The sequence below is a fragment of the Nothobranchius furzeri genome, chromosome 3 (genome assembly GCF_043380555.1).
Source record: "Nothobranchius furzeri strain GRZ-AD chromosome 3, NfurGRZ-RIMD1, whole genome shotgun sequence".
In the NCBI taxonomy this organism is placed as follows: Eukaryota; Metazoa; Chordata; class Actinopteri; order Cyprinodontiformes; family Nothobranchiidae; genus Nothobranchius; species Nothobranchius furzeri.
The window spans coordinates 41174473-41193620 of record NC_091743.1 but is presented as its reverse complement, the minus strand read 5'-3'; the positions used below and the strand labels follow the sequence as shown (position 1 = coordinate 41193620).

Below are 19148 nucleotides of genomic sequence, written 5' to 3'. Positions count from 1 at the left end.
CTAGATAAAATGATCCCCCACCCACCCACCCACCCACCCACGTGAACTCAGCTGATCCATACATCTCACCTGCAGCTCCTGAACATCTGTAAGAATAGAGGGCCAACCCATGTCCACACACGGGTAATGAATTGGCATAGCTTAATAAATGATAGTTTGTTTAGTTGAGGTTAGTTTTAGACCAGATCACTTCCACGTGCTGATAAATAAACCAAACTGCATGAATCAACTAGTCTAAAAACTGCTTTACGTTAATAAAAATGACACGTATTTAAGGCGAATGTATTTTATTATACGTTGGTCTACAAAACTATGAACAACAAACAAGTGGCCTACAGACAGCAGATCATCACCTTCTAGAGGACTGGACATCTTTATGTACATGAAGCAAAGGCAGACAGGAAGCTGAACAAATAAGCAACAAGTCAACAGAGTAAAATAATTACATAACTTCCCAGTCAGGCTTCAGGGTGTAATGCAGAAATCTGTACATCAGCACCTCTGCAGCTTCTGTTTTCACATGCAGAACATTCTCTAGAAGATTCACAGGAGACCTGGTAAGAGGGGTGTGTGTGTGAAGACAAAGGTGATCCACACACACCAGAACAATGTGTTCGTTCAAACCTCTTAGTGCTATATAATGTGATTTAGTCTCCGACAGGCGTGTGGAAAGTTGGGGTTTTGGACGAAGGATTGTGGGACACCATCAGAAGCCTCTGCAGAGGGACATCAATCCTCACCCACCTCAGCGATTCGGGTTACGAGTGAGGACGTCACAAACAGCCCAAACACACACACCGTGTGTTGGGACTCCTCTGAGAAGGACCCACTGGTGAAGCCCAACAGGAACACGAGCAGAGTAACCCCGCCGTTCAGAAAGCTGTCTCAGATCAGACTCCGGCTTGTCCTCCGACAGGATTAGACACGGTCTGTCCTGAGAGACAAGCGCTATGGTTGGATGTTGACTGGTTTTGTGTTAGGGAGTCTGGTGTGAGAGCAGCCCACTAAACAGGCAGGGTTTAACCTCAGCAACCAGCTTTAGTGATGTCTCCACCGGAGCTCTTGGTCACATCCAGCGTGGTCAAGACCTGGAGGGAGGAGGACACACAGGTATGGTCCAATGAAAGACATCTCAGAAAGACCGGGGACAGTGTGCGTGCGTGCGTGTGTGTGCGTGCGTGCGTGCGTGCGTGCGTGCGTGTGTGTGTGAAGCTGAGCAGCTTAATGTGCTGTAATTAGCACTGAGCATGATGAATGAGTCATGCCGCTCCTTTATTAAGCTAATACTACACGCAATAAAAAATCCATAATTCAGCTTAAGATCTTCAACAAGCAGCAATTATAGCTTCCTCTTCTTCAGCATGAGGAAGACTAGACCAGAGCCAAAACCTGTACAAAGCTAATTAGCATCACCTGGACAGAGGTAACCCTGGTAACAGCTGTGCTCACATGCAACTCGGTGGCCGACGGCACGCCTGGAACAAGAACTTCCAAAGGTGAGAGACGCCAAATACTTCTCCACTCTTGACATTGATATTCTGGACAATCCCTCTCCAGAAATCTGGCCTTCACCTTCACCAACCACCAGTACACCTTCACTCGGTCCTTTTGGCTACTTCCACTCACCAGCTGAGTTCAACATCTTGGACAAAGACCTTGCAGACTCTCTTGCCAAACAAGGTGCAGCTGTTGGTACCCCATGGTCCTTCAACCCCTTGTTGTTCCCTGACGATGTGTCTTCCCAGTCAGACCCACCCCGCGTGTGTGTCGTGACTCGAGCTCAGGCTGCTAACGCGTCCACCTCTCGACCATCCAATGGATTTGTCTGTTCAACCTGTCTTTTCTGAAAACGACCGTGGCAGTCTCCAGGCCCAGGACCCTGCTATCAGCAGGATGATCCTGAACCTTTCTGATCCGACAGCTCACCTGCCTTCTTCTGTCGAGCTCGACTCCGTTCCTGAGTGCCGTGCTCTCTTTCAGGTTCGTGTCACGCTGAGGAAGGTTGAAGGGTTGCTGATGCACGTCTCCAAGCCTCCGTCATCGCCTGTCGTTGTGGCGCCACCGCCCTTAAGGGGGGGGCATGATCATGCAAGCTCATGACTCTCCTTCTGCCGGACACAAAGGTGTCAAGGCAACGTTCGGTGCCCTGAGCCAGGTTGCTTATTGGCTGGGGTTGCGTAGACACATCTCAGACTACGTCCAGAGCTGTTTGGTTTGTGGTCAGCCGTCTAACCCCATCCACAAAGCTCCGCTACAGAGCAGGGGACCGTCCACACCGTAGTCGGACCTGCAATTTGATTGGGTGGGGCCCCTGACCAAGTCCAGCAGAGGTAACAAATACTTCTTGAGCGTGACCTGTACATTCACCAAATGGGTTGAATGTTTGCCGGCACCCAACGACAAGGCTCGGACAACTGCTGTCCTTTTGATGAAACATCTTCTCCCGGTTCGGTCTCCCCGCACGCGTTAACTCGGACAGGGGAACTCACTTCACCTCTGGAGTGATGGAGCACCTTTGGCAGATGTTGGGGGTAAAGGCCAATTTCCATATTGGCTACCGGCCCCAGTCGTCTGACCAAGTGGAAAGGATGAACCGGACTGTTGTCAGCATTTTAAGGAAATACGTGTCCTCTAGTTACAGAGACTGGGATGTGAAGCTTCCGCTGATCTTTATGGCCATACGGGCCACGCCCCATGAGTCTACAGGTGTCTCCCCATTTGAAATGATGACCGGTAGACAAATGACCCTGCCGCTTCACCTGCTGTGTCAGTTCAGTCCAGTGCTGCTCCGGCTCACACTAGTGAGCAGTACTTGCAGGACCTGAAGAACCATCTGCCTGCAGCGTTTTCTTTTGCACAGACAAATCTGGAGAAATCAGCTGAGGGCAGGAAGGCTTATTATGATCAGAAGGCCTCACATTCTGAACTCCACGTGGGTGATGAGGCCCAGTTCTATATCTTTGCTCCTAATTCCAGTCGCACAAAAGCAACCTCTGGTAAACTGGCTAAGAAACTTTTGCCTAAGTGGTCAGGTCCACACCTGATAACTAGGGCTGTAGCGAAGCCTCGACGACGTCCACGGCTCGATTCTAAAAATTTGTCGACGTCAGATCCGGTAGTCGACGCACCGCGCCCACTTGTTGCATCCCCAGGAGTTTGTAAATAGAGGTTGAATCTGCCTGTTTTTCTTCTAGTTCGCCCTCTTCTCTGCCTTCACTAACATCTCCGCCAAATACCGAAGACCCGGAACAATGTCCGTCCACTACTAGATTATTTTCCTGTGTTGCCCGCCTTCGTCTCCCGGCAACGGACAACAACTTCCGGGGTCAGATGCGCTGCTTCGTCTCTACCGCAGATGTAGGACATCACCGGGAGCATTTCTCCCTTCATTAAGGAGCTTTTTTCAGACATTAGGAGAGCTGTTTTGGTGGTAGCCGTCTCTCCTCTGTGCTGGTCTGTTTTTGGTTTATTTAAACTTGGTAACTTGAACTTAATGTTGGTAAAGCTACTGTTAGCATCTTCGCTAACAGCTTCTTGCGTTTGGATAAGCTGTTACGTTTTGGTTTAGAGTTTATCTTTTTTGTGGTGCAGATCTCCCTTTTATTACATTTAGAGTGTTGTGGGTTTTCGGTTTAGTTTAAAATATCACCTTGAGTTTGGTTTAACCACCCAGTTTAGAGTTTGGACCTTTGGAGATCCTTATTTTGGTCCAGAACCCAGTAATCTTTGCCCAGTGGGACATCCCTAGTTATTTGTACTTTTGTTTTAATTCCCCACAGGCAGAATTAGTTTTATTATTCCCAACCTGTGGATGGAAAGATTTATGATTTTTTTGAAGTTCTAAATAAACCTGATCATCATTTTAACTTTTAAATCCCGTTATTGTCCCTTCCTTTTTGCACACGAGCCAAACTCCCCAGGAAGAGTCGTAACATCACTCGCCTCACGCACATAAGTGACCAAAACAAAGCAGCATGGAGACACTCCGTCTCCAACCACCTCTCAGGCAGCAGCCTGCACTCCCAAGTTCTACACGTCACCAGAACATAACCAACCGCAACACAATAAAAGCAGTGTTATACAAAATGGAAGGCCTGTAGTGTTTATTCTCTTACAGTAACAATTTATCAGTTTTTTTGAGGAATTTGAGATTTTTCTGTTTTTGTTAATTGTACAATTAGATAAATTTTCTAAATAGTCATTAGAATAGTCGACTATTCGATAAAATAATCGTCAGAATAATCGTTTTAAAAAATAATCGTTTACCCCCAACCCTACTGATAACTGAAAAACTCTCCGACCGTGTATCAGATCAAGATCACCAAAGTAACAAGAATCCCGTCTATAAGTGGGTCCACAGGAACCAAATCAAACCTCACAAGGGTTCCGCTCATTTGGATGCCATTACAACCCATAAATCTGGTAACCCAACTCGAATCGCACCAAAGGGGGAGGTAAATTTCCATCAACTCTCCCTTGTTTCGTCACACAAGTTCTGTTGAGTGTGTGTGCAGGAGTGTGTGTGTGGATAGAACTAATGTGTAGACATAACATCCAGGCTTGGATGACTTTGTTGTTGTCATGCTGTGGGTTTCCAGAGTTCTATGGCTGAGGCCGTAACATATCAGCATCAATATCGGTATCGACCGATGTTAGTCATTTTTTTCCATATCAGTATCAGTCCGATAAAAAAAAAAAAAAAAAAAACAGGCAGATATTAACAGATTTTTTTCCACCTCGTCACCATTTGTCCCTGTTTCAGAGGGGGAGGGGGGTGGTGTGTATTTGTTTAGTCATGTCAGTGATTGTAATCATCTCAGAAGAATAAATGTGTGTGTTGTGTGTACAAAATAATGTAAATTCAGCTTTAAAAATATAAATTCTACACAAAATCTGCTGATTTTAGAAGCATTAATGTTAGTATGTTGGTATCGGCAAATATCGGTTATCGGCCATAACAATGATCTCAATATCGCCATCGGCCCAAAAATGTCATATCGGTGCATCACTATTTGAATAATAAAATATTTGATAGCTGCAGCCCTTTATTAAAATGGATCATAAGTAACACGTCGCCAACAAAAGTCTCGTTTCCTGAACACAACAATGCTAACAGAGTGAGCCGATGAGACGACCAATACCAAGTTTAAAACAGTCTTTCTCACCTCAGCACAGGTCGGATGGATCCCAATGGTGCCATCAAGCTGCTCCTTGGTGACGCCACATTTCATGGCTGCACCGAAACCCTGTGTCACCTCTCCTGCATTTGGACCCAGGTAGTGGAAGCCGATGACTCGATCCTGAAAGAAGACAGCGTTTATGACAGACCCAGAGCTCCAGCGGGTGACTGCTTGGCTCCACGATTAGATTTAGACGTACATTATCCAGTTTGTTGCAGATTATCTTGGAGTAGCATTTGTTGTTGTCGCGTCCCGGCACAGTGAACTCCAAAGGCCAGAACAGACTGTGGTACACCTGAACACAGAACAGACAGGTGAGCAAAACCAGTAACAAGTTAAAGGAAAACACATCGCTCCTCAATTAAATCGGTTTCATCCTGTAGATGATGTCATAATAAAGCTCAGACAAAAACCAGCACAACTCAGAATCCGTTATGCCTTACCCAACTCAGTTCATAAGAAACAATATCTGAATAGTGCCAACTGTAATATTAGATCAGTCGTGCCCAATGATGCTATGAAAGGTAGCGTGGTAGAGGTATTTTAAAGGTGTGGAACACTCATTTATTAACGGCATTTGCTGTGGTCTCCAGTAGGAATTAATGCCTTGTAAATCGTCCTCTGGGGTTAGCAAAGCTCCGGTACGCCTGTTTCAGGAGCTAGTGAGCTACATCAGAGCTGAGCTTCTTGACGGCAGGTTCTGGAGTCTTATTTCCTGATATCTCTACTCTGAATGGCCAACAGCAACACAACCCTGCCACTGACTGTTGGCGCTCCAATGTTGATGTTTTATCTCCACAAACAACTCAAACCTGAAGGAATTCTGCTGTGTGGTGGAGTTGCTAATGCTAACGGCTAGTTTCTACTAGTCAAGACTCTGCAGTTTCCTGGACGTTGAGCCAACAGCAGCCTTCCCCGTCGTGACTCAAGACGGGTGATGAATGTTAGTGACAGTGTGACGTAGACCTGTCAGGATTTTCTAATCCAGCTTCAGCATCTACTTTCTATCAGAAGCTAATGCAGGAGGTAGGTGCAGGAGACTATTTTCACGTTCAGCTCGCATGAACAACTCAGAGTGATCGATTGTTATTAGAGATAATCATTAAGAAATTCTGCTGGGTCGGGGGGGGGTGGCGGGGGGGGGGGGGGGGGGGGGCGACCAGCTTCATTATTCTGGTGAGAACAAAGTTTTATTCATTCATCCTTCAGCAGTACTACGAGGGCTCAGTGAAATATAAAATTCAGCTTTTGTTTCCATTTCCATTTGAATCTTATTAAGCTAACGAGTCTAATAATTAAGTGAGTCAATAATTTTACAAACCAGTACAGTTACTACAGAAGTAAAAGTTTAAAGACGGTTAATTATTACCAACATCGTGAATAAGGAGAGGTAGCCCACCCATTATAACCACATTGTGAAAAATGTGCCAAAAATAAAGACTTGAAACAAATCTGATGAAAGGAATCTGCTCATTAACCATTCTTGACCTTTGACCTCATCTAGATCTCAGATTTTAACATGAACCCCTGCTGGTGTGTGTGCAGTCCCTGGTGGTCTGGTAAATCCGATCCCTCGTGACGTCACCTCGATGTTGTCCTGTCCGTAGAACTCTGTGGCTTTCTCCTCCGACAGGCCACAGGCGCCGTACTCCATCGGAGTGAACACGGTGGTGGGAACATTGATGTAGTCACACTGAGGGTCAAAGACGCCCGTTATTGAAACCACAACACTACACAGCAGCAGACTAGACCATGTCTGAGGGAGCCGGAGCACCTTGACTGCAGCTCCAGCGTAGAGGCGGCGTGCCAGTAACTTTCCAGCTTGGATGGCCACTGGCGTCAGCTCCCACTTCCCTTCCAGAATGTCTCCGATGGCATAGATGTGAGGCACATTGGTCTGCTCTTCGTCGTTCACTGGGATCTTTCCGTTCCTAAAGAGTTGAATGAAAAGCTGGTCAGGGAAGAATAAACCAGTTGTTTCCTGTGTTTGTTGCTGCATGAACGGCGGTCACAGCTGATGACGATCAATCAGTATTTGAGCGGTTTGTTAAAACGCTCTTTCACATAAATAAAATCAGCTCTCCACAGCAACAGTCATGAACATTAGTCCGTCGGCGCTGTTCAAACCGACCGTGGTGGAGTCTGCTGCAGTCTACAGTCGGCTGGGTGACGACGGCTTAAACCAAAGACAATCCAGCGGCTTGTTGTCTGAGGCTTCTTTACCATTAGAATGTGTAAGAACAAACTGCAGTTAGAAGAGCCTGAGATAAAGCAGGTCAAAGGTCATGCAGAACAGAGGGCGGGGTGGTTTTACTGGGAAGTGGAATAGTAGAGGTTTTATTCCACAGAAACCTCAGGCTGACGGAGGAGTCCTGAACCCGCAGCTCTGACTCCTACGGTCAGAAGACCGGCGCATGTGACCGAGCAGAATATCGGAACCCATGCAGACTTAATCCCTGCTGTCTCACGGGATTAACACAGTCTTTCACAAAAAGGGCTGGGCCGACAGCTGCAAGTAAATCTGAGTGGATGATCGTTTGTCTGCTTCGTCTGGAACCCGGTTGTCAGATTTCAACTCTAGAATAATCACAAAGAGGAGGGAGGCAGGAACGTTGACAAAGCCAGCTCCACATTACCCGTGTGCAGTCGCCTCCTATCTGACCACCACCCCCCAGACTGGCCCAGCCGAGTCACGGGAGACCAAGAACTGCTGAATCACTGTGACTGAACACACAGCCTTAAAGGGACAGCTCAGCACACCAACGTGAAGTGAAACAAAACGCACTCACTTGGGATTCACCTTGACCCCTGCCTTGTCCAGTCCAATCTTATCTGTGCAAGCGTTCCGACCCACCGCGATCAGCACCTGAACAAAACAGATGAAAGCACAGAAGTGAGGAAGTAGGGCTCAACGATTTTAGAAAAACACTGAATTATGATTTTGCCTAGGAGAAATAGCAATTTCAGCTCCATTCACAATTTTCTTCTAATCAAGGTTCAACACACATTTTACAATTTAGTCATAAAATCATCATCAAAACATTTAAAGCTGCTAATTTTCTCCCATTATCATTTTTAACCTTTTATTTTTGACGTGGTTGAGAAGCAACTTGGGATTTTAATCTAGAGAGGCGCTTGTCCCCGTGGGCTTCAGATCTGTATCGATTAGTGACCTCTGACCTTTCTACATCATACATTTTTCTTGTGACAATAATCTGTTGAAACAATTTGAAAAAAGAACCATCGATGTGAACGAGGTTTACACAGCATCTCCGTATGAACCAACAGAACTGTTCTGAAAATTATTTCAGTTCATTATAAAATTATTAGGAGTTATTATGAAACACCAGAATAATATGAATAGAATTCTAAATATGGTAACGATCAGCAGGGGGTATTGTGAGTGTGGACTAATGTTACTACTGCTTTAAGAGACGGGTGGTTGACTGGGAGAGTGAAACTGGAGCTGCAGTGAGACGCGGGCGTGCGTTGATCTCATAAACCACCGGCTTAATGGCGTGTAGGAGACGTTCTGGTCCCACTTTGGACCCCTGAGTACCACCTGAGCCTGGTTTAAACACCACAGCCTACCCGACCATGCCCATTCCATTATGACCACATGGACCCATCTTCTGATGGCTACTTCCACCAGGATCATGCACCATGTCTGCTCAGATCATCTCTAACTGGTTTCTGGAACAGGACCATAAGTTCACTGGACTCTTAACAACCTACACAGTCACCAGATATCAGTCCAGCACTTTGGGATGTGGTGGAACATCATAGATGAAGCTGTGTGATGATGTCATGTTAATATGGAGCAGAACTTCAGAGCAATGTTAAGACACCTTGTTGGATCTCTGACATGAAGAACGAAGGCAGCTCTGGAGGCCAAAGAGGTCCAACCTGGTAATTACACATACCTAATAAAGTGACCGGTGTAGGGATGGGTACCTTTGACATTTGAATCGATACCGGTACTTAACGGTACCAGTTTTCGATACTTTTGAGTGTTTATTATTTTAATTATCTTTTATAATTAAATATATATTTTTCTCAATATATAACAATATTTGATAAATATCACGATAAATAACATACAACTGTTTGTATTTTAACATCGTCCATGTAGTTTTATAAGCTGATAATTAAACTGAAGCAAACATCTTTACTGTGAACTAAATTTACTGTGTATCTTCATTCCTTTTGCCGTCCTTTTTCATTTGATTTTTCCTACTGGGAAGTTGGAATTTCCGAGGAGAAAGCGAACACACCATTAGCTGATAACAACGGTGGCAATGGAAGCTAACATATCAAGCTAACATTATTTTTAACAGTTTATTTAGCTGCTGGAGCAGATTAAAACGATGATGCCTCACACTTAGATTGTCGTTGCTGGTTTCATCTTCACCCAATCACCCGTCGCATTTAGTGAAGTGAAGCCAAACTTTAGAGCGCGTTCATGTTCTTCTAGTCGGAAATTCTGAGTTCCGAGGAGAAAGCGAACGCACCATTAGCGAAACGGAAGCTAACATATCAAGCTAACGTTATCTTAAACATTTTATTTACCTACCGGAGCAGATTAAGATGAAGATGTCTCACTTAGATCGTTGTCGCTGGTTTCATCATCACCCAGTTACCCATCACATTTAGTGAAGTGGACCCAAGCATTAGCGTGTGTTCTTTCTACCATGCTGCTCTGTTTACAACTGGCTCGCAGCGACCGACGACATAACGCTCTTGTGCATGCGCAGCTGTCTAGGCAAGTTCTCGTTATGAAGGACGGGGACCGAAACGAGGCACCGTTTGAAATGACGTGAATCGGTGCTCGGTCGGTACCTTAAAAAGTACCGAATTCGGTACCCATCCCTACCGGTGAGTGTGTGTTCAACCAACAACAAACCCTAAACTGTTTAAATAGTTCTCCACTGTTTGGTTGCAATACCATAAAGAAGCCCAGAGATGACCTTCTCTAATGTGACCGATTCAGGTTTAGACTCCAGAGTAAACATCTGGATTAGTCAACAAAACCCTTTCCCTCTAAAGACATGTGAACGCATCAGAATCTGGTACCAGGAAGCAACAGAGGGATCTGTTCATCAGAGACAGGACAGTCACTGGCAGGAGGGCTGAGGGATGGATGGACAGATGAAGAACTACATACGGTGTTGTACTCGCCCTCGACGACCTCGTCTGACTCGGTGGACTTGGACGTCACCTTCAGCCTGCCAGGAGTTCCTGCTTCCAGCTCCTCGATCTGAGACAAGACAGGAAATGTGGACGTGATGGAACAGTTTAAAGTCTGAGGAGACCTCCTGTCTCATTGCTACCAACTGCAGCTCCAATGGGTGACATTAACTGAACCATAGTTACACAAAAACAGATCTCACCTCCCTCAATAATCAGTTTAGCTAGGAGTCTAGTAGCACACACACCTTTATGGGGACATGTTTGCGGATAAACTTGACACCATGCTCCTCCATGTACTCTCCTGCCCGGTTGGCCATATCCTGGTCAAAGCCCCTCAGCAGGATGGAGCGCACCATAATGGTGACGTCGAGCCCGAGGCCCGCCAGAAAGCCTCCGCACTCCAGAGCCACGTAGGACGCTCCAACGATCAGCGTCTTCCCCGGGCAGTAGGGCAACGAGAAGAGGTCGTCACTAGAGAACAAACGAGAAGGTTGGTAGCAAAGAACGTGTGTGTTTGTGTGTTTTCTGTCAGATGGATCAGGATAAGTTGAGCTGCTGCTGATCCACAGCTGGTTTATAAATTCAAGAGGCCCCACCCCCACCGGCAACCCAGTTCATGCAAATCAACGTCTATGTGGTCGAGATTGTTAGATCTGAGCTCAGGGACAGCACTGCGGTAAAAATCACTGAATCACGTTAGTTTACTCTGAATCCCCCAAGGACCACTGGAGTGAGACCAGACTTGTTAACGCGCTGAGGGAGGGGTTAAGGGTGTCTGTACGGTGTCTGATGTAGGGACACCGCTAATGAGACGAGGTGAACATTGTTTGTCCCCCTGCCACACCTGGTGAGGAGTGTGGTGCCTTGGTCTGTCTGAGTGTTCGTGGCACCCGGGTTAGGGGGTTTAAGATTTTTGGCGTCTGCCTGATCGATCCCGGTGGCTGCCTGGTGAGATCTGACTCCCTGGCGGGGGTGGTCGCTGGGTTCCAGGCTCAGCCGGCTTGGGGATGGGAGGCTGCAGGCGGGCCTGTGGGCTTGTTGCTGATATCTCCCGGGAAGCTGCTGGCTGCTGGTTGTGGCTCCCCGGGGCAATCCTCTGCGCCTCTCGAGGGGGGCGGGGGCCTTTCTGGTCACAGTCTCCCTGGGGTCCCTGCACTCTGGGGCAGCTCCTGGATCTCTGGGACATGGAGTACCCTCCATCTCCTACACATCTTTGGGGGGCAGATCTGTGGCCCCTCACTCTCTATTGGACGCTCCTATAGAGAAACCTTACATATACAAGCGTGTGTACACACACAGGTGCTCACATGGTGCTCTCATAAGTATGGACTAGGGCACGTTCAACACTTGTCTCAAGGCTGTGGTTGGCACTAAATGCACTGTGATTTATTATCCTGTGATAGTTCAGTTAAACAATGTTGATTTTATATTTCCTCATCAGGTTGACGCAGTTGTATTGTTGTCCCTTTTTTCTGGTTTAATTGTCTCTTTCTGCAGGTCTAGAAGCAGACTCCTGTTCATCGTTGATTGTTTATTTTTGTGGAAACAAAACAGAACAGATTGTACTGTGTACTTCAGTAAATAAACAGTGATAGTGGTGATGTGGCCTCCAGCCCGACACCGTAAAGTTCTGGTACCACAGGTGCGCGGGGCTCACCTGGTGATGCAGTACTCCTGGTCTCCAGGGACTCCCAGGTAGCGTGGCCTCTCACCTGTAGCCAAGACAAATCTGGCTGCTGTGTGAAACGTCTCCTTTCCTCGTTTGTTTGTCGCCTGTTGCAAACACAAACAGAAGGTGATGGTTCCACATCCTTCTGTTTTTTCTAATTTGAGAAACATTTAAGTGTTTCTTTCAGAATGTGGAAAAAAAAAGCGACTCTGCTGAGGATTTGGAAAAACGCTGCTTAAATACATGATCAGGTTTGTTCTGGTTGTTAGCATGTTAGCTAACACGATACAAAGAGAAGGGCCCCGACAGCTAACTCACAGCTCAAAGGCTTTTCTGACTAACCTAACGCCCTGGGCTTTCCACCGGATGTGTTTGTGGTGCACGCGATTTCACCATAACCACAGCTCAGCGCCACACCCCCTCCTAATTATACGAGTAACCAGTAGGTGAAGTTGACAAAACGAGCAAGATACACTCACTACGGTGACTCTGTCTCAGTTATCAGTTACTGATCTCTTCTATCGACGCCATGTTTGTACTCACAAACCCGGCTCTGTCGGTCTGAGGAGTCTAGTTCGCCCCCTCGTGGAACACTCCAGTACTACATGCTGTGCAGTGCAGCAGGAGCAGCAAGCATGTGAACAAAGATGCAGCCTGCAGCAATGCAAGGTTAAACAGCAAGTATATCATGGCCCTTACTCTTCATTTAAACTCATCTAAGCATATTCTTTAAAAAGGTGAATATTTCAGCTTCTGTTTCTTAGTTCCTCTTGTGGATCCGACCACAGATGTTTAAACACATCTTAGGTCTTTGCCTCTCCTGCACCTCCTTACATCTACAACCCCGGGTTAATGAAAGCCATCAGCTCTACAGCAAGTAACACGCACAGCCACTGCAGTGTCCTTGTTTACTAAACAGAATCATTTCTGTCACAAATACACAAAAGAACATGTTTGAGTTTAATCTCCACAAACATTTTACATCAAATGCTCACTTGTTCAGCACCAGTTTACCAAGAGGTTCAACACTTACTTTAATTTTATGTGGTTCAACAAACTCTGCATAGGCGTTGACGTAGTTGACATTTTTGTCCCGCAGGGACACCCTGTAGCCCCAGTTCAGAGAGCCAATGTAGTTGTTGACAGCCGTCTTCATCGTCTCCCAATTGTGTTTCACTAAAATCATCATAACCAGTACAAAATAAACAAGTCACTTCCACAGAGGCTCACCTTTAAAAGCTAGTGGGCCTCACCTGATTCGTCGAACTCCCAGCCAAACTTGCGTGCATCCTCCATGGCTGAGCCCAGTAAGGCCGCCTGGTGCATCAGCTTCTTGGGAATGCAGCCCACATTCACACAGGTTCCTCCGAGACCTGGGGAACAACAGATCAGGCCTAGTTAGCACGTTACCGGACTGAAAGACACGAGACAAACGACAAGCAGCTCACCCCAAGTGGTTCCTTTTGGCGTGGGAACAACGTAGTCCAACACCATGACCTTCTTCCCCAAAGAGGCAGCTTCCTGTTTCCAGAAGAGACTCCATTAAAGCCATTTTACCTTCACAGTTTAAATGGCTAAAAGAAGGGACTCAAAACTGAGACATCTTTAGTTTCACACCAGATGGCAGACAAAAACTGCAGGACTGTGGTGAAAGCGTCACCTTAGAGCAGGAAAGTCCTCCAGATCCTCCTCCGATGACAATTAAGTCATATTCAAACGCTTCGTTTTCTCCTTTGAGCAGCGACTGCAGGCTGCCATCTTTGTGAGCCTGAAAGTTAACACAACATGAACCTCACATCAGCCAAGTGGAGTTCATTAGTCTGAAAGAACAGTTTAAATTCCAGTAAGGATTTCGATGAGTTAGCCAGTGACAGCAGTCTTCAGCAGAGACTCACCTGCAGGGTTTTGTCACAACCACCAACGTGGGTCTTGTTGATGAAGACCTGAGGAACGGTCTTCTGCCCGGTCATCTCCAGCAGCATCTCCTGGTAGTTTGTTCCATTCTCTGGACACAAGACGGTTAAAATGTTCTGAGTGCAGATGCTGATCGCTCCACTCAGACTTTAGATAGAAAACCATCAGCAAAAACAACACAAGAGGAACAGCTCCACCTCTGAAGTCATCAGGTAAAGGAATTCAGTTACAGCTGGATAAACTGTGTGTGTGTGTATGTGTGTGTGTGTGTGTGTGTGTTCAGATGAGACACTGTCTCTGCGCATACCTGTAGTTATCGTCCATTTACCGTTATTGAGGGGACATCCTCATATATCATGATATTGATTGTGGGCCATCTCACCCAGCCCTAGAATGCACTACCCAGCATTTACTGGAGAAGGGGACATTTGTGCTTAGGGATGCACCGAAATGAAAATTCTTCGCCAAAACCAACATTGAGGAAACCAAGGCCGAAAACCGAATGAAATTATGTTAGGGATGCAACGATGCTCTGAGAATCCATTTCAAATCTGTGCAAACTAGTTTAAATGTCCATCGTTGTAGAAAAAAAGGTAAATCAGTTCACAACAGACACAAAAAAAAAAATCACATGATCTGGCACGCTTGCTCGCACCAGACATTGCGCTAAAGTGCTGCTCATCAGAATAGACGCAAGTAGAGATGCAACGATGATCTGTGATCCGAACGGATCCGTTCGGCACGCAAGTGGTCCGCGGACCAGTCACGTGGAGGGCGTAGGCGCCATCAGTTTGATCCAAAGCAGAAATGCACGGCGGTGGTCATAACAGAAAAACCACCTGCATCATTTAGGTCACGTGTATGGAAGCGTTTAGGCTCCCCTGTAAAATACAGTAATTATCCCAAATCACTCACACACACACACACACACACACACACACACACACACACACACACACACACACACACACACACACACACACACACACACACACACACACACACACACACACACACACACACACACACACACACACACACACACACACACACACACACACACACACACACACACACACACACACACACACACACACACACACACACACACACACACACACACACACACACACACACACACACACACACACACACACACACACACACACACACACACACACAGCTAGTTTAAAAAAACAGTACAGTAAATGGTACCTGTAGAGCAGAAAGCACGTGACCTCGCGTGACTCTTTAGACTTTGATGGTCCAGTTAACTCCATCAAGAGAATGCAGCGGATGCTAGTTTTCTGACTCTGTACTTTCCAGATCTGCTCGGCAGTCCTGCGCCTACCAATGAAATCCTCACACTACGGCAATACTGCTCAGCCATACATTTATAGCACCTCTTTTGATTCTGTTCTTTCATATTTGGAAAGAATTTAGCAGTTTTGCATTAAATTCACATTTCTGGGAACGTAAACTCGTACATCCAGCCTATCATTGACAGGCCAGAAGGAAACATGGCATCCCCCAGACGCTAGACCCTTGACCCATGTACTTTCGACCAGATTTTTATGGTTAGATGCGAAGCCGCCAGTATTTCTCAACAACTGGACATCACTTCATTCATTTTCTACAACATTTAGATATTGGATATTTCCAGAGATTAAAGGTACTCATTGCCACCTTAAAATAAGTTTAGGTTGGAATAAAAAAATAAACCCGGTTTTCTGACTCTTCCTGTGACTCCGCCTGCTTTTACCCTTGGTCGCTCACACAGTCCATGCCTCAGTCAGATGCCATGCAGGTGGAGAGTTACTTCATGGTTCTGACCTGCCTGACAGCAGCAGGAAAATAGCTGCATGTTTTCCATTTTTCCTAGTTCACCCAGATCAGAGACAGAATTAAATTCCAGATTCTTGTGAATGAACCCAGAGTTACTCAAGTGTTGAGTTGTTCTGCTGCTGTAACAAAACTATTTCCCTACAGGGATCAAAGTGTTTATGAGATAAACCGAGACCAGACTTTAGTCAGTATCACTCAAGCTCAGGTGTGACAACTGCTCATCGGCATCCACACAGATCAGCTCCTGCTGATACTGATAAGTAATCGTTCACTACTACATTTACTGCTTGAAGTTGTGAGTCAGCAGATCTACGTACCTACAAGTACCTGTGTGTAAAGTACCCATAAATACCTCAAGCGAAATTTACCAGCTCCAAAAATGACAAAACAAGACAAAGGCAGGATACTGGATTCGGGAACACGTAAACGTTTCAAATGTTGACGCTGCTAGTAGCCGAACATGTGATGAGCAGCATGATCATATGATATCATAAAGCAGGAGAAGGAAAATGGAAACAAATGTGCAACAAAGCCATTTCCCCAACTTAAAATGTCAAAGAAAACTAAAATATTAATGACACTAAATGAAAGACGGAGAAGCAATTTTCCAAATGAAAAAAAAAAAAATCCAAATTTCCCCTAATTTTGTTTTTGACTCAAAATAAATCACAATGGCAAAAGGTTGTGCCGAAGACGCAGCTCAAAAGCTAAATAAACAAGAAATAATGAACATTTTTGGTTGGACCATCAATAACCAGATCTAGATATTTTCCGTTTTTACATCAACAATCATTTACTTCAGGTTTATTTGGTTTCTGGGGTTCGTCTATAACATCATCTCTTTGCTTTAGCAAGTTTTAATCTTTCATAATCTAATCAGTGTTACTAAACCACACCACATTCTTCCTCTTCCTTCCTTTGAACACCGATTGGCTGATTATTTCATGTCAGCCGTTGTAGAATAAGGCCATATCCTGGAGAAACGGTTGATATTATGCATCTTGTGCCAGGAAACATTTCTTCAGCTGCTTTCTAGCATCACCTACTCTCCTCATCCATCATGGAAGGATTACACCTTTGCCAAAGGAGAGGGGTCACTGATCTAAGTCCAAATTCAGGAGCTGCATCATTTGTAGGCTGGGGTTTACACTGCTGCAACGAAGACTGTCCAAATTCAAAGACTCCTTCAAACGCAACCCACAAATTTGACCCCCTTTGTCCCAGATTTGAATAACGGGTCTGGTGTTTCGTTCACTGCTCACAAACCCCAAGGTGCATTGGCCAATGTAGGGGTAGGTATAAATCTGAAGGCTCGACCATCCAGATTCACAGCCACTTGCTTTTGGCTGACAACAGGACCTGGTCTATGCCGACCAGGATGCAGCCCCTGAATTTGAACACACTCGTAAAATTACCTGCAGGTTTCCATCCAGACCATTTTAGATGTGACGCACTCCAAGCCTGACCATGAAATACTGACATGTCAACTTCTCCATTTGCTCAGAAGGCATGCCTTTACTGAGTAAAGTACAAGAAATGTAGCTGATGCTGTCATGTTCTTCTCTGGTGGTTTTGCTTTGTATATTTACTAGATGGTGAAGTTGGTCCCACTTTCACTTACAAGTCAGCAAAGACACCAACCATCAGCCTTACCCATGAGATCCAACTCCATCACATTACAGTCCACGTTCAGCTCTTTGAACAGGTCTTTCACCTGCACAAATGAAAGTAAAGGATCAGTTACAATACAAAAACAACAAACGCTTTTAAAATAACGCATTTTAATAGCTAGCGGCCAGATTTAACTGAATGTATCACGTGTGTGCAGCTCGAACCTCATCCCTAAACCCTTAAGGTGACTAAATACCCGTATGACGCCGGATGGTGTAGCAACACGCTGAAAAGCAGGGCTCGGCTCTAACTTCAGGTTTTAGACTGAGGCAACAGGCGAGACCTTGCATAACTCGACTTTTCAGTGTCGCAAGATTCCGAAGCCCTCCTTAATAGCGAGCCGAACAGAAACGTTGCTTGGTTCTGTGATAAGTGTAGACTAGTGTGGCGTATGCGGACTTTAAGAAACGCACGCGCCATCGCGGTGTCAGCAGCGAGGAAACTACTGCTAACCAGCGATTAGACCGAGCCCGTCTACTTCGCGGGGGTGAAGTGTCCGACCGGCAGAACTCGCAGGACCACCAAACTAACCTTTACACAAAACGGACAGTAGCTTTTGCTGAAAACCATGACTTGGTTGGAGTCAATAAGCTCTTGAATCCGGGACTTGAGCTCCTTCTTCCCGGCGTCCTTTTCTACCGGAGGCATTTTGAGGTATTTCCGTGTGCCTGACTGCGCAGGGCAAGCTTCTGAAGGTTAAAAGTAATCAGCCAAATCCAACTCTACGTCTTATAAAACACCCACTCTGCCTCTTTAGAAGGAGCCGGGACGACCGCGAGTCAGACGTCCGCCAGTGTCGCCCCACCACCAGGAAATAGTCATCTACCAACCGCGCCAAACTCTCCGGCGTTTTTTTTTTTATCTAATTATTCTGGGTGCGCTCGATGTGGTCATTGGGTTCGCCGGATATCACTCAGGAAATGACCAAAACAGGAAGAAGGCCGCTCGCGTGGGAAGGCAAAGAGTAGAAAACACGCCAACCCACAAGTCACGTCAAACCACCAAGCAAAGACCAATGACTGTAGAAAATATATAATTATAAATAAATTATATAATCTTAAAGAATCACATTCACAATTCAAAAGTGCTATTTAACACGATAACCTGAGGAGAGAAAAGTAAAATAAAGGAAATTACATCCTCAAGAAGACTTTTAATTCATGGTATGTTGGCATGTACAGTCTATGGTTGGCACAGCATTTTTTTTCGTCTTGGCACATCACTTTAAATGCTTAAAATTGGTGTGATAATTTTGAAACGGCATCAATGAATGAAAACAGTCCAAAAGATGTATTACTTATCCCCAGTTAGAAGAACATCTATAATTCCATGCTTTCGTTCTTTTTAAACACAGAAACAGTTTTGTTTACCTGTTTTGTAGCTAGAGTTTCGCCGACGGCTGCCGGCATCTATAATTATTTATTCTAATTATTCATAGGCATGTAGATAAATAGACAGAGTTCATAATTAAGGGCATCACAAGGGGTTGATAGACAGAATATTGTAGTGAAGTCAGACAGTTTCTTATTATTTATAATTATACTGATTTTGTTTTTTCTATTTCAAATCTGTATTCTAAGCTGATCATGCAACAACTGTAAGAGGGAATAGGTGAGCTGAGAGTGTTTAAAGTGGCCAACTGCTCTTCTGCCTATAGCTAGGATGTCTCTTACGCTGAG

General features: G+C 45.5%; 1 protein-coding gene across 1 annotated transcript; it reads right to left on the bottom strand.

Annotated features, from left to right (window-relative positions):
- Positions 1-270: 270 nt before the first annotated feature.
- txnrd3 (thioredoxin reductase 3) lies at positions 271-18344 on the bottom strand. The gene is made up of 16 exons (XM_015959977.3): positions 18001-18344; positions 17452-17512; positions 13935-14044; positions 13700-13807; positions 13488-13560; positions 13293-13412; positions 13073-13215; positions 12028-12143; positions 10616-10841; positions 10345-10437; positions 7970-8046; positions 6955-7111; positions 6766-6873; positions 5380-5475; positions 5166-5300; positions 271-1088 (listed from the first exon to the last, which is right to left on the bottom strand). Exons 1-16 carry the CDS (start codon positions 18115-18117, stop codon positions 1026-1028), a joined length of 1803 nt encoding a protein of 600 aa, XP_015815463.3. The 5' UTR covers positions 18118-18344; the 3' UTR covers positions 271-1025.
- Between the last annotated feature and the right edge of the window lie 804 nt (positions 18345-19148).